The following is a 21,782-nucleotide window of genomic DNA, read 5'->3' on the forward strand; positions in this document are numbered from 1 at the left end:
TTTAGAGCTTCCAGAATGTTCTACTAAGTTCTATAATCTTCTACAGTCTGTTACAGTCGTCTATATCACCGTGGTAACACAATGACATCATCACATAACAATTCCAAGTATTTGCCGGCACACGGCCGTTTTGTTGCCATGGTAACGTGTGGCGTTATATTTATAAATTCATAACAAAATAATGAAATAAATAGAATTAAGCTAAGAATTAAGCTTAAGATTAAAACATCGGTCAAAAATGAATGTATAAAAATGGTAAATCAAATTTTTATTTTGGGGGTGACCTTTTTTTGTTGCAGAAAGCTATTTGGGCCTTTTTTCATGATTTTAGGTAAAAGTTCATCGATTTATGATACAGGAAACATTTTATTTGAAAAAAAATTAAAAAGTCATATCCCTAATATATATATATATATATATATATATATATATATATATATATATATATATATATATATATATATATATATATATATATATATATATATAATATACTAAAACTTAATCTAAATAGATCATAAGATTATCTAAAATTAACAATAAATTTTTTGATAAAAACAATAGAAATCTTGGTTTAAGATTTAAGATTTATGACGAAACTAATAATATTATAGATATTGTATTGAATCCTTTGTAAGTGTAGCTGCACAATTCCTTGCACGCAACGCTCTAATATCTTTGCAGAACACTCAAAAATTACTTTGCTTTTTCTATTAATTTACAACGATGCCATTATAAAAAGCAAACTATTTTAAAATGGAGATTGTAATGCTATATATGAATGCTTTGCGTGAATAGCTCGATAAGCCGCAAGCGTAGGTTTTTCAAAGTAAGTTGGCCCAACGTATAGCCAATGTGATGAAAATCTATGTCGAGTTACATTGCGTTGGCACTACGTTGGGCCAACGTTAGTCATCCAATCCAACGTTAACCCAACGTTGGGCCAATTAAGCATGTGTTAGCTGGGGTATTGTATACTATAGGAGTTGTTTTATTATAAAATTTGTACATAAAAATATGAACTTGATAAAAGTTTAACTAAAAACATTCAAAATCTGATAATTTTCAAACAGTTTTTCAGATTTTGTGAATCGATCTGTACTTGAAATAGTTCTGACTGCGTGTTTTTTGTTTTTTAAACAGTTTGTCTCACTTTACTTACATTAGAACTGCGCCAAGAAATATTTGATAAAAATAATCATTTCTAAATATTCTTAATTATAGATAACAGAACTTCAATAGTGGTTATGTTATCTGAACAATTACAATCATTCTCCCTCAAAATCTACAATCTTTATACGATTGATCAATAAAAATTTTAATTTTCGTAAACTTTTATGATAAAAGTTTACGAAAATTAAAATATTTTCGTAAACTTTTATCATAAAAAACTGATTGGAATCTTATACTGTAATCACAGTAAATAATACGTATACTTGGTGCAGTTTTGTTAAGTTATGACTTGGCATTTCTACTCCAAAAAAAAAAAATACAAATACTAACTTATATTCCAACCTTTAAATGACCAAAGGGTTGCTAAAATCATCAAAGAAGAAACATAAAACATACAAAAATGAAATGAAGTATGAAAACTTATTTGAAAAAACAAAGAAACATAAAAAAAACACTTTATTATGCATTGAAGTTAAGGAAACCCATAAAAATACACAAAAAACTTGAAATGTGCTGAAACAAGGTAGTTGGTAGAAACAAATATACAGATGATAATTTGCCACAAAATAATTTTACTTGATGGTGGGATGATAGTATTAGTTAAAAAACTCAACTTTTTTCTTAATTTAACCCAAAGACGGCTGATGAAGCTGCCCAAATAATACCATAAATTTCAAAATCTTAGTCAAAACAACCTGTGAAAGAAGTTAATATAAACAAAGGTGAGATGCAAAATGCTTTCAAATAGTCAAAAAAATAAAAATTTTGGTATTGAAAAAATTAGCCTGAATTTAGTTGAAGCCCTCGTTGTTTCACATTTTTAACCTTCCTTTAAAATTCAGCATTGTGCCTAAGAAATTAAAAATTGCTAATATAAAATACATTTTTAAAATGTCAAAAAACGTTTTTTTATGCTATATAGAGTGAAACCACTTCCTAGAACTGAATTTTTAAAAAATATATACTTTTTGTTTATTTGCAGTTATTTTCTTGTCTTTTATTCATATTGCAATATTACATGGGAAGTGCCAAGTTTAATAAACTAAAAAAACCTATTGTGAAAAAAAAACAGTGCACGCATATTTCGAGTTAACAGAACGAATCTTTTCTTAAGGGAACTTAATGAACTAAACGTTTATAGATTAATATACACCGAATTTTGCTGTTTATGTTCAAAAAATCATGGTATATATTCTAATATATTTCATCTTTACTTTAGCAAAATTTCTAATAAATACTCCACAAATTTTACTGACCTAACTCGATCTGTTTGAGTTAGGTCTGCAGACCTGGTTCAAACGGATCGGGTTGGGTAGGGTCTATAATAACTATACTCAAGGGTATTGTTATTATCGACCCGGAATCACGTTAGACACAAACCATATAAAAATGCTTCACAAATATCCTTTTTCGATTTGCGCAGCATTGCGGTTTTAAAGAGTATAGTAAAAATCTTCAACCTCTTTTTAAAAATCTTCAACCTCTTTTTAAAACGGATATACGAAGCACAAATACAAATGATTGTTTAATGACTTTTGAAGATATTAAGAAAAATTTATATGTCGAATTAACCTCACGATTAATTTTAATACTATTTGATTAAAAACATTTACTCTAACATTGCTTGGTGTAGTGTCAATAAAAATAAATCAATAAAGCTCTTTAATATACAATAACATAAAATCAGTATAATACCCAATAAAAGCCGCTATACACCCTTCCAACCTTTATTTACTAAGTTAAAAATACTAAATATCTACCAAATAAATATTTATAATCTTCTCTTTATTTATATAACTATAAAATTAATAAAAGTATTATTCCAAAAACTTTTAATCCGCTATTAAAATTAAATGAAAATAAATTTTTAACTAGATATTCAAATAACACCTAATTTACAACCTTAAAACTTAACACCAAATTTACAACCCAAAGACTTTTGATTGGTGTTCTTAAGTTAAAAAAAAAAAATTAAATTTATAACTTTTCAATAAATAAAAATTAAATATTATTTCTATGTTTTTAGAAAGCCTTTTTTACGCTTCTTGCTATATTTTAATAATGTTTAATTATTTTAACACTTTTACATTTGTTTATTTAATATTGTTAACGAAATTTCTTATTTTTAAATTAAACTTTGTGTTTACGGAATTTATTAAGGGGCTTGGCGATTGGTCTTTTTCCCGCCCCTGCTACCTAAATATCTTGTTAGTAACTTTCGAGAGTATATATTTTCACGGCAAAAAAAAAAAAAAAAGTACTGTTCAAAATAAATTTTACATTGCTCTTACTTGCCGTTAATTGATTGTCATTGGCAATTACAGTCATATAAAAAAAAAGATACAAGTACACTTTTATTGATATTGAAGCCCCTCTAACTGAAATTACACTATATAAAACGGGAACATTGATAGAAAAATAATGTCCGTGTTTAAGATAACTGTTTCATGAGTGACGCATAACGTTAAAATGACGATCAAGATTATCAAAAAGAAGTTTCATACTAAACTAGTCAGTGACGTTGATTGTTTTAACGCTAAATGTTCTGAACATATTGTAAATTTGGTTATTAAAATTGGCAGCAGTTTAAAGAAGTAGCATCATAAGTACAAGCTCTTAGTAATAATGCTATGTTACATGTAAAAACAAGATGGAACTCTACTTATGTAATGCTGGATACAGTATTGAAATTTTAATATACATTTACGCTTAATTTGAAAGAAATTGATGTAAGCTACGCACATTCACTAAATGAAGTAGAGTGGACAAATGTATGTTGTGACTATTAAAACTTTTTTGTGAAGTAGAAAATCTCTTTTCTATGACATTAAATCCAACAACAAACTATTACTTTAAACATATTTGTGAATTTTATTAATAAATAAATAAATATGTGCGGCAATCATATTTAACTTATATGGGAAATAAGGAAGAAAACAATGGAAAAAGTTTCCTATTATTTGAAAGTTAGTTTTTGTGTGTTAGCTATTGCATCAGCGCTTGACCTTCGTTAAAAAATGACCTTTTGACTACTAACTCAAAGAAATTATGGCAATGCAAATGGAAAGAAGACAGAAGGCATCTATGCACTAATAAAAAATGATATAGTAATATGCTTATAAATTTTTGAACACATTAAACGCTCCAGTGCAAAAGATAAGTATTTTAACTCCGTCTATTTTTTCTGCTTCTTTTGCATATACAAAAAGAATTGAGAGTTTCAAAAAATATGTTACACTAAAATTTATTTCTTTAGAATTAAAAAATCAATTACAAGTAAATTTAGATAAACCAGTAAATAAAAATCAAGAAGGATTTGATATACGGAAGTGGTGAAGACATGAGTCAGATTTCTAGTTATGAACCTTCCATAAAGTATATACGCAAGTATGGGAGAGACAGTTACCCAAAAGCGTAAGAATGCGTACAAAAGGCGAAGGGGTGTAGGGGAGCGGTACATACTTTATATGGTTTGACTTTCTCTTGTTTTCTATTTCTCCAAATCTTGGTTGTTTTTTTCAACAAATGCATTGAACTTCGCGAATTTAAAAAATCTACATTATTTTATGTAACCGAAAAATATCAAAATAACAACAAGTTTTTTTGCTTTTATGTTTTAAATTGAGGAAGGCGGTTAATTTTGTAATGAATAATGTGTACATACTACAACGGAAGAATTGTTGAAAGCATACACAGATGCGCACAAGGGGGTAGGAAGGTTCTAAATCAGTGGTTTTACAGCATTCGTACTTTATGGATGCCCCCTTATACAACATTTAACACGAGATATTTTGTCCATCTTGTAAATAATACAGTGCATAAACTTTTTTTTTACTTTTTTCAGTTTTTATTTTTTATAGGAACAAATTGATATTGTAAAGTGTTTGGTAGCATGTTTGGTAGCATGTTCGGTAGCATGTTCGGTAGCATGTTTGGTAGCATGTTTGGTAGCATGTTTGGTAGCATGTTTGGTAGCATGAGATTCTTTAACTTAAAAATAAAAAGTAGTATGTTAAGAATATTTCAAAAACATTAATTCAAGTTTTCTTAGTAAAGGCACCGGTGTATGCGTTTGCATTTAATTTTAAGCGACATGCATGTTTTTGCTTTTTGTAAATTGCATTTAACTTTGGTGGATAAATACTCGCCTAGATTATGTTACAGTAATTGATGCAGCTGTAAATAAAAGAGAAATAAATCTTTTTTAAACAAGTTGTATTAAGAAGATGCTTTTATTCATTCGTAATTCGAGAAAATTTTAGAAATTTTCTTTTTCCACTTTTTTGATATGATTACTCCAGCTAAAAGTTTCATTAAGAACACTTAAAAAGTTGAATGAGTATTCTTTTTTTAGTTTCGTTTTGTCGATAAGCAGTTTAGGAAGTTTTAAGAGTGGGAGGTGTCTGGAGTGGGAGGGTGTCAGAACCAGAAGATTTTGTAAAAAAAGAAACATTTGCTTTTTCTACGTTTAGCGAGAGTTTGTTGGCCTTCAATCGTCCGTTTAGATTTTCTAGTTCTTGAGTAACCGTATTAAACATTAGGTTTATGTTATATAACATATATAAAAAGAACAAAGTTGAGTTTATTGGAAGATAAGAAGATATCATCAATTTTGTTTCTTCTGAGTCATTGTTGCGTCTGAGTCAATATTTAGCACAGATTGTAGACTTCTTGATAATTGTCGAAATTCTATGATATCAACCGACTTCTAGGTAGTTTAGTATGTATACTTTAGTTTTAACTTTCTGACTTCATTTTTTAATAAAAGAGGAAAATAGCAATCTGACCTCCGTGAATGAAAAAGTAAATAATGCTTTTCAAATTTCTTAGAAAAAACAAAAAATTGGAAAGAACTCAATAAGTTTTGTTTGACTTGAAAGTTCTTTTCAGCGAGAAAATTTTACTCGGTTTTTGAGTTTATATAAAAGCGCCTTCTTCTTCTTGGTACTTTAAAGAGGCAAAGATGTTACTTTAAAGAGAGCCTTATCACATTCTCATAGCAAACGTGACGCAATGATCTGAGCACTTGCCCCAGAATCAAGAAGCTCGCGTAAACAACCGTAACACAGTGGTTAAAGCCTTAAAATTAAAAGGCCCAAAAATTCGATTCCTGCTCTGATCATATTTGCGACATTATTGTGAAAAGCAACGCAGATAAGTGTTCTTCCAAGGTGTTCCGTGGCAAGACCATTAGGTCTTCTTGTAGTACTTAAACAACCAAGAAATGTTTTATCAGCTTTATTTATAAAAGTTAAATAAAAACTACACTTTATGAAGAAAACACAAGGGTGGCAAAGATTGCTTGTGATGCTCAATATCATAGATTAGAGTAAAGTTAAAAAATTTATATGATACTCACGCATTATTGTATTTTTTATGACTAACTGCTTCAGTTTTCATTATTAAAAACTGAGAAAAACTACTTCAATTAACCATTAACTGTTTGCGGCTATGATGGCACAAGTACTAAATCGCCTATATATATATATATATATATATATATATTTTTTTTTTCCCTCCTTTTATTTAGCCGCACAAATATTTACAAGTTCCGTGTTTTATAATATATATAAAAATGGCAAGGACGAGAAGAAGACAGATTTGCCTTATCATATATATATATATTCAAATTCAAATTCAAATTTATTCTGAATAAAGATCTTACATCAAGGATATTTACAAATAGTAATGATACTAATCTCAAGTAAACACCTATCAAATAAAATTATAATAAATAGTGACAATAAAAGAAAAGTAAAGTCAGATAAAAGGTGATAATTGTAAGAAAAGGAAGAAATAATAGAAACTGTAAAAGTTATATAACGATGTTAACCACAAAAATAATACCAACAACAATAATATAAACAAAAACTATAAATTAAAATAATATCAGTAATAATAATAGATTAATAATAATATTAGTAATAATATAAAAATAACATTAATAATAACAGATATTATAATAATATAAAGTAAATACAAATTAAATTGATATTAATAATAATAAAATATGAATGACAGTCGTAATTATTAGGAATATATTTATATAATGATATAAAACAATAATAATAAGGAACAACACTAGTATTTAACAAAATTTAACAATAATAATAGTAATAATAATAATAAAAGTTATTGTTACAAAAAATGTATGACATATAAATATATATATATATGCATACGCACACATGAACACATACATACATATATAAATACATAATATAAATATATATATATATATACATATATATATATATACATATACGCATATACATACACATACACACATACACATATACATTCACACACACATACATACATATACATATACATACACACACATATACACATACACATACATACATACATACACACACATATATATATATATTTATTTTACAAACAGTATCTCTCCAAATAAAAAGCATGAAGACGGGTTTTAAACTGTGTAATAGAGTTTAGGGATTTAAGGTGAAGAGGTAATTTATTCCAAGATTTTACGCATTGGTTTGTGATTGATTTATGACCGTACTTAACCGAAGAATGATTTGGGATAGATAATTTAAGGTTACTAGAAGATCGAAAATAGTAGCGAGAACATTTTATAGTGGTAAAGAAATTACAAAATGAGGGAGGGAGGTTTACTTGCTTGCTATTCCAGATAAATAGACAATTTAATAAATGAACAAGATCACACAATTTCAGAATTTTGGATAGAAAGTATAGGATATTAGAGTTAGAGCTATATTGTTGAAAGTATATTATTTTTAATGCCTTGTTTTGCAGATTAGAAACTCTTAAAAAATCTTTTGTCTGGCTTTGTTCCCAAACCTGACGAGCTTATCGTAAATGTGATCCAAAAGTAGCATGGTAAATGTTGAGCAGAGTTTCATGGTTGACATAATGTCGAATTTTGGATAGCATCCCATTAGATCTAGATAGTTTAAGTGCTAAGTCTTTAAGGTGAGAGGAAAAGGATAGATTCGAGTCAATTTTGATTCCAAGATATTTTAAAGAAATTACAGGAAAGATTTTTTGGCCACTTAGTCTGAAGTTTAGGTGTTTAGTGATTTTAGATTGAGTTGATTTGAAAATGATAAGCTCAGTTTTGCTGGTATAAAGACTTAATTTGTTGGATCGCAGCCATTGAAGAAGATTGGATAAATCATGATTTATATGTTTGTTGATTTTTTTTAATGATTTGTTCGTAAGGAGTAAGTTTGTGTCATCAGCAAAATGGTAAGCAGTTGAAAATTTTAAAGACATATTGAGATCATTTATAAAAATAAGGAAAAGCAGTGGACCTAATACAGAACCTTGTGGTACACCTGTGGAGAAAAATATTGGCAAAGATTTAGCATTATTGATAGCGACAAACTGTGACCTATTAAAAAGATATGATAAAAACCATTGGTGAGCAATACCTCTAGCACCATAGTGTTCTAGTTTACTTAGAAGGATTGAGTGATCAACAGAATCAAATGCCTTATTTAAGTCAAGAAACACACCACACGCAAATAGTTTACTGTCAAGAGCTTTCCTAATTGACTCAGTTATATTAATAAGTGCATAATTTGTGGAGTGTTTGCTACGAAAACCATACTGGTGATTGTAAAGACATTGATTTTTTTCAAAAAAGTTGTAGAGTCTGATATGCATGGCTTTTTCAAATATTTTACTTAAGTTAGAAAGAAGAGAAATTGGTCTATAATTTTTGTGGTCAAATTGAGAACCCTTTTTATGGAGAGGAATGACTTTGGCTATTTTAAACACATCCGGAAAAAGACCTTTTTCAAAAGAATTATTCAATATGGTACAGAGAGGTTTAGAAATAACGCGAGCAGTAAGTTTAAGAAGACGAGTGGGAAAACTGTTTGGACCTAAACTTTTCTTATTTTGCAGAGTATTTCTTATTAAGTCAGATACCTCGTTTTCAGTGACTGGATTAAGGAAAAAGGAACTAGAACTTGGGTTTTTTAAATAATCAGAAAAAATAGTTTTAGAGGAACTAATTTTGCTTGATGGTGGACGTTGTATAGTTTGAAAGTGTTTGTTAAATATGTCAGCAATGGCCACACTGTCTGAGATAGTTTTACCATTATATTTAAGATTATAAGACTTATTTGGCGAAGAAGGTTTGATGTTAATAATTTCTTTTATTCCTTTCCATGTGTTTCTTGTATTGTTGAGGTTATTGTTAAAGAAGGAAATATAGTATGAATTTTTAGAACTCTTTAATAAATTGCATATTTTATTTCTATATAATTTAAATTTATTGAATAGATTAATTTTTGTGTTGGGATTTTTAGATTTTATATATTTTTTATAGAGCTTGTTTTTTATATTAATTGATTTCAGAATTCCATAGGTGATCCAAGGTTTAGATTTGAGTTTAATTTGGTTTGCGGAAAGTTTTTTGTACGGGGCATGACGATCAAGGATCGCGTTAAGTGATTTTAAAAGGAAGTTTATAGATTTATTAACATCGTCACCATTCTTAATATTAAGTTCCCAATTAATATCTGATACTGCCTGTATAAATTTACTATTATCAAAATTCCTAAAGGATCGTTTGGTAGTTATTACTTTTTTGTTTTTAGGAGGAGTATTTTGAATACAAATAAATTGTGCTAAGTGATCTGAAATTGATATTGTGAGGTTTCCAGAAATTAGATTAGGAGTTTGAAAATTTAAAAAAATGTTATCAATAATTGTTTTTGATGTACAAGTTATACGTGTTGGTTGAATTATTGTTGGGAAAAATGAGTAAGAACATAATGAGTCAAGGTAATCAGAGATAATGTTGGATTCATTGTAATTTAGTAGATCCATATTAAAGTCACTCATTATCACAACCTGTTTATTTTCAGAACTAAGCTTTTCAAGTAAAGGGTTAAAATGATCGGAAAGGAATTCCTTAGGATTTAACGAAGGGTGTCGGTATATACAGCCAATGATGATATTTTTTTTAAAGGGATTGACAATTTCAACAAAGACAGATTCCAAATACTTTGGGACGTAACTGTAAGATCTTGTCGAACATTGTAGTTTATGTTGGATTGCAAGTATAGAAGAGCACCTCCTTTTTTGGCTTCAGTTGGACAATGCTCGATAATATAGCCATTTATATTTATATCAGTTATGCTAGAATCATTAATCTGTAATTTAGATTCTGAAATACCAAACACAATAGGGAGAGAAGTAAGTGAACTTATGAGACTGCGAAGATCATCAATATGAAAAGGTAAAGATCCAATGTTTAGATGAAGGTACAATTCAGAATTTGATTTTATAGTTTTATTAAGATCAAGAATGTCATAATATTTGCAGTTAGTATTCGTGTTAGAGATTTTATTTAAATCCTTAAATAAATTTTTGAAATGTATTGGGCTTTCCAAAGAATTTAATATATTAGTTGGAAGAGTCTGACATGAAAAAGTCAAAGAAAGTTCAAGGTCAGAGAGTATACTAAAAGGCATATTCTTAATTATGCAGTCACTACAGAACCAGTCAGAAGAGTCTTCTACAAGAAGATTATATGAGGATTTATTGACTTGACAGCACTTAGCATGAACCCAACAAGAACAATTATCACATAAAATGGCTCTATGACTTTCAGCTACTAGTTTATTGCAGAACTTACAAGTGTACTTTACTGCCATGTCAAAATATATTGTTGAAAATAATAAAGCAATAGTATATAAAGTTAAAATAATATAAATCAATAATAAGTAATAAATAAGAGTATATTATAATAATATTAACATAATATACTATAATATAAATAATAATAATAACAATAATAATGATAGCAATAATAACAGCAACAGTAGTTATTTAAAAAAAAAAAAATTAATGTAGAAAAGAATTATAGCAATATTAACAACAGTAAAAATAATAATATTAATGAAAAATAAACAAAAAAAAAGCTAGAAAAAATAAAATAAAATAAGAATAATTACATTAAATTAAAAATGTATTATAAAATAAACAAACTAAATTCTTCTTAATTTTCTCTACAATCTTCTAGTTCTACTATTGCTTTTTCTTCTTTCTTTTTTCTTAGTTTACTTAATTTTTCTTTTTTTCTTTTCTTTACTCTTTAACTTTTATTTTTACTTTATTTTAGTCAGATATTATTTTTACTTTATTTTAGTCAGACATATTTTAATAGAACTAATAAGTTATAAAAACTTATAATAATAAAAAATTAGAACTAATAATAGTGATAAAAAAGTTAAAAAATACAAGGTAAGAAAAGTAAAAAAGCAATATTAGTTTCCCCCTCTGTCGACAGGTCGTGCTAAATCATAAATTCGACTTGGTATTTTCCCTTTAAGTGCGGATGTCTTTACTTTAAATGCCAACGGATCAAATTGAACATGATCCATGTCATCACGTAACAAAGGAACCGCTAATCCCTTTACGCGTTCAGTAGGTTTAGCATTTAATGCAGCATGCGAAACTTTCCACTCCACATCGCGATTTGGAATATAACGGTCAATTAATTTTTTTGGCTTTGAAAGATCCTAAACTCGTGCAGTGGTATGAGCAGAAAGAGTGCTTTTTTTAATAACCCATTCAGGGTCGCGAAAAGGTAAATCCAGACGTTCTTTAGGACGAGACAGGGATTCAATCGAAGGTGGGGTTTTTGCATTTTTTGCAGCATCCGAAATTAACCATGCAACCTCTCTTGATGGTTTGTATGATCGATGTAAAGATTTAGGTCTTGCCAGTTCATTCACCCTTTCTGGAGCATTGGAACTTAATGCAGATTTATTTACTGTCCATATTGGCGACGATCTTCCACATCCCAAAACGTATGATAGTCTATCCTCTTCATATCCTGAAGATACACTCTTTGGTCTGGATAATTCTTCGATGCGTTTTGAAGCATTTGCTTTCATGGCACTAGGTTGAACTTGCCAGATGACAGAAGATCTTCCGCAAGAATAAGCAAAGTAGTCTCTGCAACATTTTTCTGGGTGATCTGTCTGAAAGTATTTTTTAGGTACAGCAAGACTCAGAAGATGGTTACTAGTTTGACATTTTAATGCAGCTTTGCTGATAGGTCTCATTAACTCCTGATTGCCCCAAACAACTGGTGGCCCTAATGTAGCCCATACTGCTTTAGAAACTTTAGGCATTGATAACTGAATAATTCGTTCTCTAAAGCATTGTGGCACTTCTTTGCATGTTCTCCTTATGCAGTATTTACATTGACTGATTAACCTGTTTATAAGGAATGTTTTTTTTTTTCTTGACCATCTTTGTAAGAAACTTGTGTTTTTTTCTCAAACCTGTTTAAAAGAATGTTTTTTTCTTCTCAAATTTGTTTGTAAAGAGAAGTTCTTTTTTCTCAAATCTGTTTCTAAGAAATGTGTTTTTTCTTAAACTTCTTTGTAATAAATATGTTTTTTTTTATAAAACCTTATTACACAGGGACTAAAAAGTTTCAGTATGTGTTTTTTTCCGTTTTTTATCATATATATATATATATATATATATATATATATATATATATATATATATATATATATATATATATATATATATATATATATATATATATATATATATATATATATATATATATATATATATATAAATATATATATATATATATATAATTATAATTAAAAACGATAAGAAAAAACTTTTATTATGGAATTTTAAGTTTCATGCCTAACGGCAATCATCAGCCAGAAGATTGATCCTGGTTGGTTTACGTCACGTTTACGTCACGTTATACTAAATTTACATATGCGTTAAAATTTTGTTTCCATGGAGTCATTAGAACTCACGCCACCGTAATTCTAATTGTAATTTAACGTTTAATTTTTAATTTTGTAATATATGGCTGATAATTGCCGTTAGGCATGGAACTTAACGTTCCAAAATAAAAGTTTTTTCTTTATCGTTTTTAATTATAATTATAAATCGCTCTGTTTTGAAATTTATATATAACCAAAATAAATTTCCTAAATATTAAGCACTTTTAAACAAACAAGAGTTTTGTATTATTTTAATACAACATTAAATCAAACGATATATATATATATATATATATATATATATATATATATATATATATATATATATATATATATATATATATATATATATATATATATATATATATATATATTCTAATCACGATCCCAAAATTTAAAAGCAATATTCAACGGATACATACACAGAGCATACTCAATATGCAGTAAAAACCATTTAAAAGATGAGATAAATTTTTTAATTCAAGTTTTTACTGAAAATGGGTACGATGAAAAAACGCTTAAAGATATTTCTTATCACGTTCGAAAAAAATGTCAGTGAATCAAAACTTCAAATACGAACAAGGGTTCAACAACACCAATTTTTTTTGACTGAAGGCAAGTTAAACCAGTCTGTATTAGCTTTGCATAAAATTAATTGCGATGAGGATATTGAATTGGATAGGGCAAAAACACTTAAAGTTGAGGATAAAAAATTTGAAAGAAAAGTCCGTGAAGCCTTGGAGATACAAAAACATCAATATACTCCAATATACGGCGGTATGAATTTGGACAATGGACAATATGTTATAATAAATTTTTGGACTTCATTTTTTTCATACTTAAGTAAAAGAAGCCATTATAAAGGTGACGTCAAAATTTAAAATTTTTTTGTTTTTATTTAACGGTCACAATTTTTGTAATTATATTATACGCTGATGATGCCGGTGCCTTTAATATCAATATCAATATATTTTCGATAAAAGATCTTACAATCGAGGTTATTTACAAATAGTTAAAAACTAATCTTAAGTAAATACCATGAAATAGCATTAATAAAACAAATAATAATGATAATAATAATGATGATAAATTATAAGAATAATAAGAAAATTATTTGATAATAAATCAATTTTACAACAACAATTGAATATAATGCACAGACATGAAAGTTAAAAACGGTTATATACTGACAAAACGTAACAACCTACCATGTAACTAAAATTACTGCAAAAAAAAGTAACAATGATTTAATATATATAATCTTAATATCAATAAGCATATAAATAAAAGTAGTATAAATATTTCATTAAAAAATAACAATAAATAAACAAACAAAAAATTTTCAATAATACTCACAAATAAAAACGTGGCACCCACTTACACACAAACATTTAGTCACAAAAAGTATAGAGTTTTCATAATAAATGACAATAATAAAATAAAAAAGTAAACCATATCAAGCAAAATTTAAAAAACATTCTTTTTCCTTTTTTCAAAAACTTTTATATATTTTTTAAATTCTTTTTAATTACTTTCCATTTTCGAATGTTTTATTTTCTTTTAACTTTGGTTTTTTGTATTTCCTTTTTCTTATCTCATTTTTTTCTTTCGTTAATTTGTTTGATTTGATTTTTAATTTTTTTTTAGTTTTTGTTTTTTTATTTCCTTTTTTTTTCTTTTCTTCATTCTCTTTATTTTATTTACTTTTCTTATTTTATTTTTTTATCTTTATCTTTCTTTTTTTAAATTTATTTATAAAATTCATTATAAAGAAGCGTCCGCCATTCCGGAAGTTTCTGCACTGTCTCCCCGAATCCAGCGAAAATTTCAAATAAATTATTTAGTATTAATAGAATTCGTATTATCTGATGTTTTAAATTAGTTTATATATATATATATATATATATATATATATATATATATATATATATATATATATATATATATATATATATGTAAAATAAAAAAGAAAGATAAAAAAAAAAGAATAAAATAAGAAAAATAAATGAAATAAAAATAAAGGGAGTGAAAAAAAGAAAAAGAAAAAAATAAAAAAGCAAAAATCATAAACAAAAAATATAAAAAACAAATCAAACAAATTAACAAAACAAAAAAAACGAAATAAGAAACAAGAAAAAAAAAAAAGAAAGACAAAAAACCAAAGTTAAAAAAAAAAACATTCGAAAATGGAAAGTTAATAAAAAAAAAAGTTAAAAAGTTAATAAAATATAAAAATTGTTCTATTTTTGAAGAAAAGAAAAAGAAAATATTTTAAATTTTATTAATTTTTGGGGACGATATGTGTTTTATGGGTATTATGATATGATTTTTTTTTTTATTTGAATGTTTTCATTTACTATGAAAACTCTATACTTTTTTGTGAGTAAATGTTTGTGTGTGGGTAACACATCTTTATTTGTGAGTGCTATTGAAAATTTTTTTTGTTTATCTATTGTTATTTTTTAATGAAATAAATATATTACTTTTATTATTTTATTATGATTATTGATATTGAGATGTTATTATATTTATTAAATCATTTTTATATAACTTTTTTATTATTCTTATAATTGTTAATTTATCGTCATTATTATCATTATTATTTGTATTATTAATACTATTTCATGGTATTTATTTAAGATTAGTTTTTAACTATTTTTAAATAACCTCGATTGTAAAATTTTTTATCGAAATATATTGATATATATATATATATATATATATATATATATATATATATATATATATATTGAGATGTATATATATATTTATATGTATATATATATATATGTATAAATAGACATAAAAACAAAGTGACGAAAGCTAAAGAGAGACAACTATTTGCTTGCATGTTTCAATATTGACGGAAATTTTTATTTAAGCTGTATAATTTTGCACTTACAATGTCAAGTTGTATACAATGAATAAATATATATTCAAATATATTAAATCAACTTTTAGTTATTTATCAACATCAATCCGTATACATTGAATCAAAGTTGGATTATAGTTATTAAATCAACGTTGGGATCAGATAAAAGCAATAATCAGTTTTTGCAATGGATTTATAACGTTGTTCCATTGAATGTGTTCAAGCTGTACCAATTTGTATCAATGAATATGTTCTGGTAATTAAAATCGAGTAACTCGTGAAATTTTTTATTGAGCAGTTACTTAATAGATTTAATTTACTAGGCTGAAATAAGGCAAAAAAACTTTGTATTCGGCACATACGTTTCTATTATTTATAAATCTTATACTTATATCTTATGTAATCTACATCGTCCTTTATGCCTCCTAATCTTAACATATAATATTGTTAATAGAATGTCAATGGAACGTTTTATTGACAATGTTATTAGTTAAGACATGAGAACGATTACCTGGATCTAAAAGAAGCGCTAATATATAAAAATTTTTAAAAGCAATATATATTCTTTAATAAATGAAGAACTAAATTTCAGTTTTTTAAATAAATCTTTATTGTATTATATTATCAATGCTTATTTTATTAGTATTATTTTTTAACAAGTTCACTAAAAGTCGCTTTTCACTGAAGGTCGTACCAATTGTTTGAATCAATTATTTCACTGAAGGTCGTACCAATTTTTTGAACCAATTGTTTCACTGAAGGTCGTACCAATTGTTTGAACCAATATAACGTAATTTAAACCAGTAATATAACGGAAAATTTCTGTAAAAACGCAAAATTTTTTTTGATTCGGTTTTTAAAAAAGACCTTAAATGTCAATTTACACTGTAAATTAAAATCATTATCTGTAGATACCAATATTAAAATGGAATGCACTTATTTCCGAATATATTCTGAAATTTATAAATTGAAATTTTTATTTTGCCGTAAACGAAGTTAGTCTTTCTTTTTTTTTATGTTTGAAAAATTGTCAATTAATGCTGACTAGTCGAGTTTAGAAATAATACCATTTTCAATAGAAATTTGTGCAAACCCAACAAGTCTATTTTATGTCATTGTTGAGCGTAACTGTCTTAATTATTTTTAACTTAAAAACACACAAAGTAACAAAAGAAGTAAAATTGAATTGCTTTTATAGAAGAAATGGCTTCCGTTCGACATTTTGAATCTCTTGCTTTTTCGTAAATTTCGTTAGCATTGTGCAATATACAACTAAAGTTGCTGCGTTTTTATCCTTAAGCTTATAATGGATCTGTGTTATATGATCTAACATAAAATCTAACAAAAGACCGAAATGGCGCATTTTTGCTTTGAGGTGAGGTTTTATTGGTCCAAGATCTACAGATTAAAAAATATTTAAACAAATTGTTAACTAAAGTTAACAATTAGTTTACAAAAATAAAAAATTGTTCTAAATATTTTGATTGTATATTTGAATATCTATTGTTAATTTTTTAAAAAGTCATTTACGTTAAAAACTACTTGACAACTTTAAAAATTATTTTTTGACATTTTTCCCATGCAAAATCCCAAAGCAAATCTTAGACCAAAATAATATCTCAAATAAATAAAAAATGCTTAATTTTGCGCACCATTTCAGAAATTAAAATAAACAAAATTAAAAAATCACAATAGGAACAAATAGCAACTCAATAAAAAATAAAAGCTAACTAATATGACATTTCAAATTTTAGAAAATTGAGAAGAGTCGTTTTTAAACTTTTACAATAGGTTCTAACGTCAAAGGAACAAAAAAATCTTTAAAAGATCTGCATTTCATAAGATTTGCTTTGTCATTCGATAAATCTTTATAAATGCTATCCGTGCATGCGTAATAAACAATAGGGGGATTGAAACCATTAAATTTTGTTGCCAGGCAAGTGGCATATGCGCCCATATTTTCAAAATACAACCAATCTCCAATAGAAAGCTGTAAAATACAACCAATCTCCAATAGAAAGCTGTAAAATACAACCAATCTCCAATAGAAAGCTGTAAAATACAACCAATCTCCAATAGAAAGCTGTAAAATACAACCAATCTCCAATAGAAAGCTGTAAAAGTTTTTTTAATATATAAAGCAGTAACTAAAATTTTTACTTCTTAAAAAAACTTAAGTTCAAAAGAAAAAAAAAACATTTAAAATATATTTACATACCTGATACATACATAGTCAACATTCCTTACTTATTTCATACCTGGTACATACATGATAAAAATGCTTTAGATAATACATACCAGGTAGATACATTATTAACATTCCTTTAATATAACGCACCTGGTACATTCAAGGGGAACAGACCTTACTTACAAAACACCTAATACCCACATGATAAACCTTAACTATTGCAAAGCTGAAACATACATGATAAACATTGACTTAAACATACCTGGTACATTCATTGTAGACATACCTTACTTATAACATACCTTAGGTAAATACGTTTCTTCCGAAATGCAATCGCATGAATCGCATGTTGGTCCCCAAACGCTGCTTTTGAACAGCAAATGAGTTTTTGATTCATTTAGTGGAAGTGGTTTAAACTTCTCAGAAAAAAGAACGCATAAAAATGAATTGTAAACTCCATCGTTTAAGTAATACATAAACTCCGTTTTCTTGTCATCGACAACCTTTCTTACCGAAGTCACATTACAGCATAACGTAAATGCCGACTCAACAAAATATTTTCCCGGTTCAGCAATTATACTTAAATTCATTTCTGGAGGAAAAAACTCGGCTATACTAAGGTTTAACTGAGCTGCAATCTAAAGAAAAAAAATATTGTTTAATATCATAAAAACAGAAGTTAGAAGTAACCAATTTTATATAATAAATTTCTTAGCCTAACATTATTGAGTAATAGTTCAACAATATTAAAACCCTTAAAAAATTACGCATAAATAATTTGCATAAATAAAAAAATACGCATAAATAATTGAAGTAAAAAATGCTTATAAATTGTATTTCAAAAAACCAGTATATATTCGTTAAATTATTCTTTATTCCAAATTATAAAATTTTTTATAACTTGCAATAACAAATGATAATTAAATTTGATTGACACTTTGATTTTATTCAAATTTTTTAAAGGTGCAAAACCCTTAATTTTTTTAATAAAATTCAATGGACCAAAGAGACCGGTAGGTTTTACATCTCAAATTAAACGTTTTTTTATTCAAATGTATTTAAAAAAAATAGAAATAAACTTTTTAAAATTCATAAATGAACCAAAAAGACAAATTTGAGAGGGTCTTAACCCACTTAAGATCTTACAATAACATGAAAATATTGTTAAATTAACATGAATATATTTTTAGATGATATTGGTATAATATTCAAAAAATTTAAATGGTTCTTCCTTCTTCTTCCTTCTGACTTTAAAGAAAAAAGTTAAAAATATTTTATATAAGTTGGATAATTATTATAAATATTAGGTTAACTATGATGATCATTTGGATGGTTATTATGAAAATTTGTTGGTTTTTGTAATAACTTGGATAGTTATTATAGTAATTTGAATGGTTATTGTAATAAGTCGGATGTTTATTAAAGCAATTTGAATGGTTATTATAGCAATTTGAATCTTTTATATTAATAAGTTAGATAGTTATTTTAATAACTTTGATCATTATGGATTTTTTAATTTTTTAAATGAAAATCATGAGAATATTAAAAAAAAAAAAAAAAAATATGAGGAGCAGCAAACACCTGTGTGTATGAGAAGTGAAAAACACCTGTGTGTATGCGGAGTAACAAACACCTGTGTGTACGAAACACCATGACCTGTTTTATGGAACCCTTAATGCAGGTGAAAAATTATGATGAAAGATTTTATTTAATTTCTTACATTATCCATTGAAATTTTTCCATTTTTTACACCTGGAAATCCACCACCTATATCCAATAATGTGAAGTTATAACCAAGGTTTTCCTATAATCAAGAAAATTAAATATTATCTCAATAAAACCATTTTTTACATTAGAGGTTGACACTTACTTACCCCTTGATTAAATACAGCAGCTGCAGATTTCACTGCACTGTAAAACAACGAAGCATCATAGCAACCAGTACCAACATGAAAGCTAAATTAAATTATTCATAAAGTTTATTAATTCTGCAGTTGATGTTCATTTAAGTTTTTAAAAGAGCAGTTATTTTTTTTTCTTTGTTAAAAGTTTCTTATTTGAATTTAAACTTTAAAAAAAATACTTAGACATTAAATTTCTAAACTTCTAATTATCTGATAAAATATTTAAATGTTGCATAGCAAGCTGCAAGCAGCTTGCTATGCAACATTTAAATATTTTATCAACTAAGCAGATAATTAGCATGCTAATATGGATAAATCGACTAAAATCCACAACCCCATAGGTTTTTTATTTTTGCAAAAACATAATTCTAATGAGAAATTACTTTAAAGTGACACAGAGAAGTTTCTGATAAAAATACGTGTAATTTCTTTGTTACTTGTTGCAAAAAGATCACCTTGATGTTACTTTTAAATCCAGTGAACAACAACAAAAATTTTTCAATAAACATAAAACATATTTAATAGAAGATTATGCAGTGTTCAACTAGAAGAGGAATTATATTTTTCAAACAACTTTTCACATTACTCAGTATATTTGTGTTGATAAGAAAAAGTAATCAGAATTGAGTTTTTAGCTTAAAATTAAATTGAGGGTTTTTTGCATGTGCTCATAAAACTTAGTCAGAAATATATTAAGATTAATTTCTTGTCTAAAGTTTCTTGTTCAAAAAAATCAGTGTTAATTACATTTTGTCAAATAAAACTTGTTGCTATAACCTAATGATGTTTTTTCTTTTATAGACAAAATCCAAATGCATTATAAACATAATTTAATATGCTTTATCTGCCTAACTTGAGCCACTCACCCAGTGTCTTAAGGTTGCATCTCTTTCTCTTTTCTACTATTACTATCATTGTTGCTCTTCAAAGTAGCTTTTATCTCTAGTTTAATGAACCTAAACTTGATTTTGTTCTAACGTCACAGACCTTGCTAGCACTAAAACCTATATCTTCTGCATTTCTCAATCTCTTACTCAGATAATTAACATTGTGACTTGTTTTCTTAACAACTCTAATCATTTACCTTCACTCCTTGATTTATGTCTTGCCTCTGATCTTAGCCTGAGCTCAGCTTCTCCTTTTTCTTCTTTAGGTGGTTTTGACCATGCGCTACTTACTACAACTCTAAAGCTTTCTGGGATTTTTTTTGTGACTTTCTTTGTGACGGTCCTTGGGCTGATGTCTTTTTTCTCTCAGCTGATAAATGTGTCTCCTACATCCTGGATTCAGGCAGGACTGGAAGGTTTTATTCCGTCTTTTTTATTCCGTCTTTTCCAAATCAAGATTCATTCTTTGCTTTGGTTTTCAGCTGCTATATTTAATTGTAATCATTATTTCATCTTTTTTAAAAGAATAACTCTCTTGAGAACAAACGGCAATTTATTATTGCATGAAATTAATGTAAAAAGATGCTGATGATAAGCTCCATTATTCTTAGTTCACTAAATCTTGCATCTTATCTTAGAAGTTAACAAGTCATTAACAATGGGTTAAGAAGGGTTGGTCTAACATTCCCTTTCTCATTTATGAGACTGATCTTATAACCTCTCCTGAAGATAGGAAAGAACAACTTGTAATGAGCTTTTCTTCAAACAGGTTAACTCATTGTTAGACATTCAAATCACTGCAGCTTCCATTGTTAAAATAATATCTTAATTAAACTCTTCCACAGCTTGTGGTCCAGATAACAATCATGTCACAGTCTAACAAAATTGTTTTCCAGAACCCTCTTTTAATCTTTTTAAATTGTTTATCATCTATTGTTCCAATTTTTAAAATCTCTGGAGAACATTTTGACCTCTCCAACTATT

At 26.9% G+C, this 21,782-nt stretch overlaps 2 protein-coding genes and 1 long non-coding RNA gene across 5 annotated transcripts in view; all 3 read right to left on the bottom strand.

Moving 5' to 3' along the window:
- LOC136089061 (uncharacterized) overlaps window positions 1–12,646 on the bottom strand; it is a 17,277-nt gene extending 4,631 nt beyond the window's left edge. For both annotated transcript variants that reach the window (XR_010642758.1, XR_010642757.1), the window contains exon 1: window positions 12,604–12,646. This is a non-coding gene — a long non-coding RNA (uncharacterized LOC136089061). The remainder of the gene's footprint in view (window positions 1–12,603) is intronic.
- Window positions 11,386–12,375, bottom strand: LOC136089060 (sperm microtubule associated protein 2-like). The gene is given in 1 exon segment (XM_065814662.1): window positions 11,386–12,375. A coding segment is annotated over 1 exon segment (873 nt). The 5' UTR covers window positions 12,321–12,375; the 3' UTR covers window positions 11,386–11,447.
- A 4,815-nt stretch (window positions 12,647–17,461) lies between the features above and the next one.
- The window catches only part of LOC100213394 (antizyme inhibitor 2), a 102,172-nt gene continuing 97,851 nt past the window's right edge, over window positions 17,462–21,782 (bottom strand). Inside the window, exons 6-9 of one of the 2 annotated variants that reach the window (XM_065814668.1) lie at window positions 19,882–19,963; window positions 19,728–19,811; window positions 18,310–18,645; window positions 17,462–17,809 (exon numbers count right to left, since the gene is read on the bottom strand). In XM_065814668.1, coding sequence (XP_065670740.1) covers window positions 17,594–17,809; window positions 18,310–18,645; window positions 19,728–19,811; window positions 19,882–19,963 — 718 coding nt within the window. In that variant the 3' untranslated portion in view covers window positions 17,462–17,593. Of the gene's footprint in view, window positions 17,934–18,309; window positions 18,646–19,727; window positions 19,812–19,881; window positions 19,964–21,782 lie in introns of both variants that reach the window. The other variant, XM_065814669.1, reaches the window with a different exon arrangement.

Source organism: Hydra vulgaris, chromosome 12 (assembly GCF_038396675.1).
Source record: "Hydra vulgaris chromosome 12, alternate assembly HydraT2T_AEP".
In the NCBI taxonomy this organism is placed as follows: Eukaryota; Metazoa; Cnidaria; class Hydrozoa; order Anthoathecata; family Hydridae; genus Hydra; species Hydra vulgaris.